Below are 10,373 nucleotides of genomic sequence, written 5' to 3'. Positions count from 1 at the left end.
TAGATGTAGCAGAGCCGGCTGTGTGTGTCTGATGTAGCAGAGCCGGCTGTGTGTGTCAGATGTAGCAGAGCCGGCTGTGTGTGTTAGATGTAGCAGAGCCGGCTGTGTGTGTTAGATGTAGCAGAGCCGGCTGTGTGTGTTAGATGTAGCAGAGCCGGCTGTGTGTGTTAGATGTAGCAGAGCCGGCTGTGTGTGTTAGATGTAGCAGAGCCGGCTGTGTGTGTTAGATGTAGCAGAGCCGGCTGTGTGTGTTAGATGTAGCAGAGCCGGCTGTGTGTGTTAGATGTAGCAGAGCCGGCTGTGTGTGTTAGATGTAGCAGAGCCGGCTCTGTGTGTGTTAGATGTAGCAGAGCCGGCTGTGTGTGTCAGATGTAGCAGAGCCGGCTGTGTGTGTCAGATGTAGCAGAGCCGGCTGTGTGTGTCAGATGTAGCAGAGCCGGCTGTGTGTGTCAGATGTAGCAGAGCCGGCTGTGTGTGTCAGATGTAGCAGAGCCGGCTGTGTGTGTCAGATGTAGCAGAGCCGGCTGTGTGTGTTAGATGTAGCAGAGCCGGCTGTGTGTGTTAGATGTAGCAGAGCCGGCTGTGTGTGTTAGATGTAGCAGAGCCGGCTGTGTGTGTTAGATGTAGTATAGCTGACTGTGTGTGTCAGATGTAGCAGAGCCGGCTCTGTGTGTCAGATGTAGCAGAACTGGCTGTGTGAGTTAGATGTAGCAGTGCCGGCTGTGTGTGTCAGATGTAGCAGAGCCGGCTGTGTGTGTCAGATGTAGCAGAGCCGGCTGTGTGTGTTAGATGTAGCAGGGCCGGCTGTGTGTGTTAGATGTAGCAGAGCCGGCTGTGTGTGTTAGATGTAGCAGAGCCGGCTGTGTGTTTTAGATGTAGCAGAACTGGCTGTGTGAGTTAGATGTAGCAGAGCCGGCTGTGTGTGTCAGATGTAGCAGAGCCGGCTGTGTGTGTTAGATGTAGCAGAGCCGGCTGTGTGTGTTAGATGTAGCAAAACCGGCTCTTAGAGATGAGCGAACTTACAGTAAATTCGATTCATCACGAACTTCTCAGCTCAGCGGTTGCTGACTTTAGCCTGCATAAATTAGTTCAGCTTTCCGGTGCTCTGGTGGCTGGAGACTCTTTCCTAGAAATGTATCCACCTTTTCCAGCCCACGGGAGCACCTGAAAGCTGAACTCATTTATGCAGGATAACTCATCAGCTGCCGAGCCGTGAAGTTCGTGACGAATCGAATTTACTGTAAGTTCGCTCATCTCTACCGGCTGCGTGTGTTAGATGTAGCAGAGCTGACTGTGCTGCAGGCACATCATCCTATAACTCCATACGCAGCATTTACCCAGGGGTCGGTATTTGCACGTACAGGGACTTTGTTATTCGGTGTAATGAAGCCAATGTGCTGCACAGCTGGAATAGGCAGAAAAACTGATGACCCCTTTGTCGCTGCGCCCACCCCCGCCCCGGCTTCCTCCCCTACCCACTGGGCACTTTCCATAACATTCTCTGTGGGGGGCACACGGGGGTGATGTTAGGACTTGCCAACCCAAGCCCCCGGACCAGCACCCAGCTGTGGGATTGTTCACTGACCCGCTATATAAGTTGCTGCGGCTCCACCATCTGCATTCACAGCCCAGGAGCCAACACAAGACTTTAGAAGCCACCTAGGACCATGAAGGGACTCGTGCTCAGCTTCGCCCTTGTCGCCCTGTCTGCCCTGTGTGCCAACGGGGATGTGCCTGTACAGCCGGACTTCAAGCAGGACAAGGTGAGTCACATCTGTCAGAACCTGAAGACCAACTCAGCTCTGCTATAGTAGACACAGGAGTAGTAGAGCTGAGGTTATCTTATGTCAGAGCCTGAAGACCAACTCAGCTCTGCTATAGTAGACACAGGTGTAGTAGAGCTGAGGTTATCTTATGTCAGAACCTGAAGACCAACTCAGCTCTGCTATAGTAGACACAGGAGTAGTAGAGCTAAGGTTATCTTATGTCAGAGCCTGAAGACCAACTCAGCTCTGCTATAGTAGACACAGGTGTAGTGGAGCTGATGTTAATGCATGTCAGAGCCTGAAGACCAACTCAGCTCTGCTATAGTAGACACAGATGTAGCAGAGCTGAGGTTATGGTATGTCAGAGCCTGAAGACCAACTCAGCTCTGCTATAGTAGACACAGGAGTAGCAGAGCTGAGGTTATCATATGTCAGAGCCTGAAGACCAACTCAGCTCTGCTATAGTAGACACAGGAGTAGTGGAGCTGAGGTTATGGTATGTCAGAGCCTGAAGACCAACTCAGCTCTGCTATAGTAGACACAGGAGTAGTAGAGCTGAGGTTATCATATGTCAGAGCCTGAAGACCAACTCAGCTCTGCTATAGTAGACACAGGAGTAGTAGAGCTGAGGTTAATGTATGTCAGAGCCTGAAGACCAACTCAGCTCTGCTATAGTAGACACAGGAGTAGTAGAGCTGAGGTTATGGTATGTCAGAGCCTGAAGACCAACTCAGCTCTGCTATAGTAGACACAGATGTAGCAGAGCTGAGGTTATGGTATGTCAGAGCCTGAAGACCAACTCAGCTCTGCTATAGTAGACACAGGAGTAGTAGAGCTGAGGTTAATGTATGTCAGAGCCTGAAGACCAACTCAGCTCTGCTATAGTAGACACAGGAGTAGTAGAGCTGAGGTTATCTTATGTCAGAGCCTGAAGACCAACTCAGCTCTGCTATAGTAGACACAGGAGTAGTGGAGCTGAGGTTATGGTATGTCAGAGCCTGAAGACCAACTCAGCTCTGCTATAGTAGACACAGGAGTAGTAGAGCTGAGGTTATCATATGTCAGAGCCTGAAGACCAACTCAGCTCTGCTATAGTAGACACAGGAGTAGTAGAGCTGAGGTTAATGTATGTCAGAGCCTGAAGACCAACTCAGCTCTGCTATAGTAGACACAGGAGTAGTAGAGCTGAGGTTATGGTATGTCAGAGCCTGAAGACCAACTCAGCTCTGCTATAGTAGACACAGATGTAGCAGAGCTGAGGTTATGGTATGTCAGAGCCTGAAGACCAACTCAGCTCTGCTATAGTAGACACAGGAGTAGTAGAGCTGAGGTTAATGTATGTCAGAGCCTGAAGACCAACTCAGCTCTGCTATAGTAGACACAGGAGTAGTAGAGCTGAGGTTATCTTATGTCAGAACCTGAAGACCAACTCAGCTCTGCTATAATAGACACAGATGTAGCAGAGCTGAGGTTATGGTATGTCAGAGCCTGAAGACCAACTCAGCTCTGCTATAGTAGACACAGGAGTAGTAGAGCTGAGGTTATGGTATGTCAGAGCCTGAAGACCAACTCAGCTCTGCTATAGTAGACACATATGTAGCAGAGCTGAGGTTATCTTACGTCACAGCTCTGTATCACATCATCAACATTTCCTCTATCCTGTGCACAGGGCAGTGTTTTCCAACCAGGTGCCTCCAGCTGTTGGCTGTCCGGGCATGCTGGGAGTTGTAGTTTTGCGACAGCTGGAGGCACACTGGATGGAAAACATTGGAGTATACAGCCGTGCGCCCACACCACCCATAGACACCAGTGTATACCAGTGTTTCCCAATCACTGTGCCTTGAAGGGGTGCTCCCGTGGAAAACTTTATTTATTTATTTTTAAATCAACTGGTGGCAGAAAGTTAAACAGATTTGTAAATTACTTCTATTAAAAAAATCTTAATCCTTCCAGTACTTTTTATGGGCTGTATACTAAAGAGGAAATTATTTTCTTTTTGGATTTCTCTGATGTCACGACCACAGTGCTCTCTGCTGACCTCTGCTGTCCATGTTAGGAACTGTCCAGAGCAGCATATGTTTGCTATGGGGATTTTCTCCAGCTCTGGACAGCTCCTAAAATTAACAGCAGAGGTCAGCAGAGAGCACTGTGGTCATGACATCAGAGGAAATCCAAAAAGAATCACATTTCTCCATGTGACAGTCATTATTGTCCCCTTATTTCTCCCTGTGCCACAGTTATTAGTATCCCCTTATCTCTCCCTGTGTTACAGTGATTAGTGTCCCCTCATCCCCGTGTCACAGTTATTTGTGTCCCCTCATCACCCCCTGTGTCACAGTTATTAGTATCCCCTTATCTCTCCCTGTGTTACAGTGATTAGTGTCCCCTCATCCCCGTGTCACAGTCATTTGTGTCCCCTCATCACCCCCTGTGTCACAGTTATTTGTGTCCCCTCATCACCCCCTGTGTCACAGTTATTTGTGTCCCCTCATCACCCCCTGTGTCAGTTATTTGTGTCCCCTCATCACCCCGTGTCACAGTTATTTGTGTCCCCTCATCACCCCCTGTGTCACAGTTATTTGTGTCTCCTCATCACCCCCTGTGTCACAGTTATTTGTGTCCCCTCATCACCCCCTGTGTCATAGTTATTTGTGTCCCCTCATCACCCCATGTCCCAGTTATTTGTGTCCCCTCATCACCCCCTGTGTAACAATCATTAGTGTCCCCATCATCTCTCCTCTGTGTTTTACGATCCACATCAACTTCTTAAGAAATCCTCCGCCTCTGTTCCCCCATTCTGTCACATGACCGCCACAGCCAATCAACGGCCTCGGCGGTCACACTTCTGTACTGGTTATGGAGAGCGACCGGCCAGGCCATTGATTGGCTGCCACGGTCACCTGACGTCCGCTGCACCTGTTACACTGTAGTGCCGACCAGAGGAAGAACGGGGGATCAGCGTGGGAATGGAGGTGGAGGTAAGTAACACAGTTTTTTTTAATTTATTGTATTTTTTTTAATCATTATTATTATATTATTTATTTTTTAAAGATGGGCAACCCCTTACTGGAAAGGGCTTACGAAAACCTATGATGTGGGCGCCTGGGATTTGTCTAGCCTTACTGTTATGACTATTGCCAAATCCTACGCAGCCTTTCTTGATATCTTTCTACATTTTTTCCATTTTAAGATTGGGGGCAGAAGATGTTTAGTATTGTTTTCTTGTTATCTGTGCATCTTAAAGGGGTACTCCGGTGCAAAACTTTTTTTATTTTATTTTTTTATTTAAATCAAACTGGTGCCAGAAAGAAAGTTAAACAGATTTGTAAATTACTTCTATTAAAAAATCTTAATCCTTCCAGTACTTATTAGCTGCTGAATACTACAGTGGAAATTCTTTTCTTTTTGAAACTCAGAGCTCTCTGCTGACATCATGAGCACAGTGCTCTCTGCTGACATCTCTGTCCATTTTAGGAACTGTCCTGGACAGCTTATGTTTGCTATGGGGATTTCCTTTTACTCTAGACCGTTCCTAAAATGGACAGCAGAGGTCAGCAGAGAGCTCTGTGTTTCAAACGGAAAAGAATTTCCACTGTAGTATTCAGCAGCTAATAAGTACAGGAAGGATTGAGATTTTTTAATAGAAGTCATTTACAAATCTGTTTAACTTTCTGGCACCAGTTGATTTAAAAAAAAAAAAAGTTTTTCACCGGAGTACCCCTTTAGAATTTTTTTTTATAATAATAATAATAATAATAATTAATAATAAATAAGTTAAAAAAAATTTAAAAATTTTTTCCTGACAGCAAGCAGAGATCTTGAAAACAGTGAGAAATGTTATGCTTTTTCTTTTTTTGTTGTCTTTTTTGTTTATTATAGGAAAAAATCTAAATAAAAATGACAGTAAAAAAAAAAAAAGAAGAAAACAGTGAGAAATATGAAAATAAGTCAATTAGTACTTTGCACAACTTTTAGTTATACATTAGAGCAGTTTTTTTTTTTTTTCCAACCAGCGTGCCTCCAGCTTATGCAAAACTACAAATCCCAGCATGCCCAGACAGCCTTCGGCTGTCTGGGCATGCTGGGAGTTGTAGTTTTGCAAAAGCTGGAGGCATCCTGGTTGGGAAATACTACATTAGGTAGAACTATCAGTGGTGTTGCCCCCAACATGCAGTTTTGAAAAGTGGCGCGGACCTGGTTGCTAGGGGTAACGGCGCCATTCACTGCACGTAACTAACAATCCTTGGATGTGTAGATTTTAGGGAAGTGGTACGGCATAGGCCTGGCCTCCAACTCCGCCTGGTTCCAGGCCAAGAAGCAACAGCTGAAGATGTGCACGACCGTCATCACCCCCACCGCTGATGGGAACCTCGACGTGGTCGCTACCTTCCCCAAGTAAGGGCAAATAAATCACAACTAGGGTAACGGGGGTGGCGGGAAATGGGTTATCCAGAATTTGAAAAACAGCACCACTCTTGTCCTCAGGTTGTGTATGGTACTGCAGTTCAGTTCCAATAAACTGTATTGCAATACCACACCCAACCTGAGGACAGAGGGGGCGCTGTTTTTTTGGATGAAACCAACTGTGTATATCTAATCCTGGAAAGTTGCTGCATCGGCTTTGTACGTCTGCTTCTGGGACGGCTCCAGCATTGAGCTTTAATTTCATCAATAAAACTAAATATAAATAAAGAATTATTTTCTTAAATATAAATGAAATATAAATAATTTTATATTTAGTTTAGATTTAAGAAAATAATTATTTATTTTTAATTATTTATATATATATATATATATATATATATATATATATATGTAAATTTTTTATATTTAAGAAAATTATTATTTAGGTTTATTTAGGTATACTGTATATAATATATATATATATATATATATATATATATATATATACATATTTTTTAATATATATATTTAGGTTTATTTATATTTTGGTGTATATATAGATATTATATACATATACATAATTAAGATTAGAGATGAGCGAACTTACAGTAAATTCAATTTGTCACGAACTTCTCGGCTCGGCAGTTGATGACTTTTCCTGCATAAATTAGTTCAGCTTTCCGGTGCTCCTGTGGGCTGGAAAAGGTGGATACAGTCCTAGGAAAGAGTCTCCTAGGACTGTATCCACCTTTTCCAGCCCACGGGAGCACCTGAAAGCTGAACTAATTTATGCAGGAAAAGTCATCAACTGCCAAGCCGAGAAGTTCTTGACGAATCGAATTTACTGTAAGTTCGCTCATCTCTAATTAAGATATATATATATATATATATATATATATATTATAAATAAATGAAATATAAATATTGATTATTATGGAAGCCGGATGTGTCGGAGTGACATTATTATAATATTTCAGGCAGGATCGATGTGAGAAGAGGAGCATGACCTACATGAAGACCGAGCGGCCCGGACACTACCTGTCCAAGAGTCCACGTAAGTCCCTGCCACGCTGAACATTGTGAGCCGAGATGAGCTGATACAATGGAAAAACCATATTGTAAATGGGGACAAAGCAGTGATATCCAAACTCTGCACCTCCAGCTGTTGCAATACTACAACTCCAGGCATGCTGGGATTTGTAGTTTTGCAACAACTGAAGAGCCACAGACTCTCCTTAGAGCATCAGGGCATGCTGGCAGTTGTAGTTTCTCAACAGTTGGAGAGCTGTAGACCCTCCTTGGGGCACTGGGGATTGCTGGGAGTTGTAGTTTTGCAACAGCTGGGGAGCCACAGATACTCCTTAGGAAATAAGGGCATGCTGGGAGTTGTAGTTTGTGACAGTTGGCCTCATTAGGGTGTCAGGGTATGCTGGGAGTTGTAGTTCTGCAACAACTGTAGAGGCACAGACTCTCCTTAGAGCATCAGGGCATGCTGAGAGTTGTAGTTTCTCAACCATTCGAGAGCTGCACGCCCTCCTTGGAGGCACTGAAGCATGCTGGGAGTTTCAGTTTTGCTACAGCTGGCCTTAGGGTGCCAGGCAGTTGGTCCCCTTAAGGCATCAGGGCATGCTGGGAGTTGTAGCTTTGAAATAGCTGGACTTCCCAGAGCTTTAGGGAATTCAAAGATCTGTCATAGACTCTCCTTAGAGCATGCTGGGAGTAGTAGTTTTGAACCAGCTGGAGAGCCACAGTAAATAAAGGCATGCTGGGAGTTGTAGTTTTGAACCAGCTGGAGAGCGCCACGGGAAATAAGGGCATGCTGGGAGTTGTAGTTTTGCCACAGCTGGTCTCCTTAGGGTGTCAGGGCATGCTGGGAGTTGTAGTTTTGCCACAGCTGGTCTCCTTAGGGTGTCAGGGCATGCTGGGAGTTGTAGTTTTAAAGTTGCGGAGCCACAATGAGGTGACTGGGTTGGACCAGAGACATTGTATTAATATTCCTGGTCTGAGATTTAGGGGGAGACCTGACCAGATGCTACAGAAATAACGTATAATCCGCTTAACCCTTCAGGTTACGGCAGCGACCACAACATCCGCGTGGTGGAGACCAACTACGACGAATACATCCTGATGCACACGACCAAGACCAAAGGCAGCGAGGTCAACACCATCGTGTCCCTGTTCGGTAAGTGCCCCTTACGGTGGTCTCAATGCTGCAAACCTCCAGCTGTTGCAAAACTACGACTCCCAGCATGCCCGGACAGCCGTAGGCTGTCCGGGCATGCTGGGAGTTGTAGTTTTGCAACTATATCCCTCTCCACATTACAGGCAGAGACAAGAGCCTGAGACCTGAGCTCGTGGAGAAATTCGAACAACTGGCCAAGGAACAAGGGCTGAGCGACGAAAACATCCTGATCCTGCCTCAGACCGGTAATATATAGGGACAGACAGTAGAGGCCCCATGACAAACACTACGGGGAGATGTATCATTTGCACAAACTTCTTCATACATTGTCGGGTCTTAAAGGGGTACTCCGGTGGAAAACTTTTTTTTTTATAAAAAATTTTTAAATCAACTGGTGCCAGAAAGTTAAACAGATTTGTAAATTACTTCTATTAAAAAATCTTAATCCTTCCAGTACTTATTAGCTGCTGAATACTACTGAGGAAATTCTTTTCTTTTTGGAACACAGAGCTCTCTGCTGACATCACAACCACAGTGCTCTCTGCTGACATCTCTGTCCATTTTAAGAACTGTCCAGAGTAGGAGAAAATCCCCATAGAAAACATATGCTGCTATGGACAGAGATGTCAGCAGAGAGCACTGTTCTCGTGATGTCAGCAGAGAGCTCTGTGTTCCAAAAAGAAAATAATTTCCTCTGTAGTATCAGCAGCTAATAAGTACTGGAAGGATTAAGATCTTTTTTATAGAAGTAATTTACAAATCTATTTAACTTTCTGGCACCAGTTGATTTAAAAAAAAAAAAAAGTTTTCCACCGGAGTACCCCTTTAAGTAAGGATTAGGTAGGTATAAGAATGGCTGCCGCACTCGGACCGGATCTGGACTCCCTTATGGGAGCCGGAGCCAGCGGAGAATTGGTAGTAACAGAAAAAGGAAGTACGGTCTTGTAGGTGCTTCTCAAAAGGAGGTCACAAATTGGATAGACTCAGGCCAGCACAGGACAATAAATATTTTATTTTTGACAATGCGGACGACGCGTTTCGGCACACAAGGAGTGCCTTCCTCAGGTCCAAATATACAATGCACTCCTCAAAGGTAGTATGATGAGAGGGTCCTGTGTATGTGCAGCGCTGGCGTGGTCTCACGTACACAGGATCCCACCTCACTAATATTTGCGCATCACATGATCTACCACCGCCTTGTAAGTATTATAGACTAAACCGATCCTGTCTTATCTTCTCTCTTTACAGACAGCTGCATGTCCGAAGCCTAAGGTGAGTATTATGGAGCCGACCACCTCAATGACATTATACAACAGGATTCTCCAACCAGTCACTGTTCAGCTGTTGCAAAACTACAGCTCCCAGCATGCCCTGACAGTCGCAGGCTACAGCTGGAGTTCTGCCTAAAATTAAAGCCCATAGACTTCTATGAGATTCCGACTATATTGCTGTTCCCATAGATGTCAATGCATTTCTGAGCAGATCTCCCAAAAGATCCACCCAGAAATCCGCAGTCCGTGCGGTCCTAGTGCCGCCGGCTTGATCTCCAGCAGAAATTCTGCCCAGAGATTCCATAATGTGAATCCAGCTTTACTGTTCCTTTCTTTTCCTCCCCAGAGAGAAGAGTCAGTACCCTGATGTCTCCACTAGATGGCGTCTATGTTATAGATGGAGTTAGCGCTACAGTATTGTTTTTACAGTCTGCACACAATAAACGGCATATTCCCCCCGCCACCTCTGTATAATGTTCTTTATTACTGGATGTGTGTACACTCTGCAGATAGGACTGTTACTCTAATACTCTGTGCTGCTGGGGGACCCTACAACTACAACCCCCTAGTTACAATATGACTCTGCTACTGTCACCAGTCCTCACTATATACATGAACGAGTCACTGACCAAATGCAAGATGGGGGGTATACACATCAGAACGGAATCCTGGTGTCCTAGGGCGAGCTCAGTGAGGGGAGAAGCCCTGCTATGGAGAAAAATTAAAAAAGCACTCCATATCATCACTAGT

At 45.1% G+C, this 10,373-nt stretch overlaps 1 protein-coding gene across 1 annotated transcript; it reads left to right on the top strand.

Moving 5' to 3' along the window:
• The first annotated feature begins 1,605 nt into the window (after window positions 1-1,605).
• Window positions 1,606-10,086, top strand: LOC130291773 (lipocalin). The gene is made up of 7 exons (XM_056541011.1): window positions 1,606-1,763; window positions 6,022-6,161; window positions 7,148-7,224; window positions 8,239-8,352; window positions 8,496-8,597; window positions 9,601-9,624; window positions 9,970-10,086. Exons 1-6 carry the CDS (start codon window positions 1,668-1,670, stop codon window positions 9,621-9,623), a joined length of 552 nt encoding a protein of 183 aa, XP_056396986.1. The 5' UTR covers window positions 1,606-1,667; the 3' UTR covers window position 9,624; window positions 9,970-10,086.
• Window positions 10,087-10,373: the final 287 nt, after the last annotated feature.

This window comes from Hyla sarda, chromosome 9 (assembly GCF_029499605.1).
Source record: "Hyla sarda isolate aHylSar1 chromosome 9, aHylSar1.hap1, whole genome shotgun sequence".
In the NCBI taxonomy this organism is placed as follows: Eukaryota; Metazoa; Chordata; class Amphibia; order Anura; family Hylidae; genus Hyla; species Hyla sarda.
Note: the sequence above shows the minus strand (reverse complement) of the source record. Positions and strands in the feature narration are given on the sequence as shown.

Excerpts from the sequence above, each read along its gene's own strand:
- LOC130291773 (XM_056541011.1), top strand. The coding sequence starts at position 1,668 with ATGAAGGGACTCGTGCTCAGCTTCGCCCTTGTCGCCCTGTCTGCCCTG. Across the intron at positions 6,162-7,147 it reads GTGGTCGCTACCTTCCCCAA|GCAGGATCGATGTGAGAAGA; the intron begins GTAAGGGCAAAT and ends ATAATATTTCAG. Across the intron at positions 7,225-8,238 it reads CTACCTGTCCAAGAGTCCAC|GTTACGGCAGCGACCACAAC; the intron begins GTAAGTCCCTGC and ends TTAACCCTTCAG.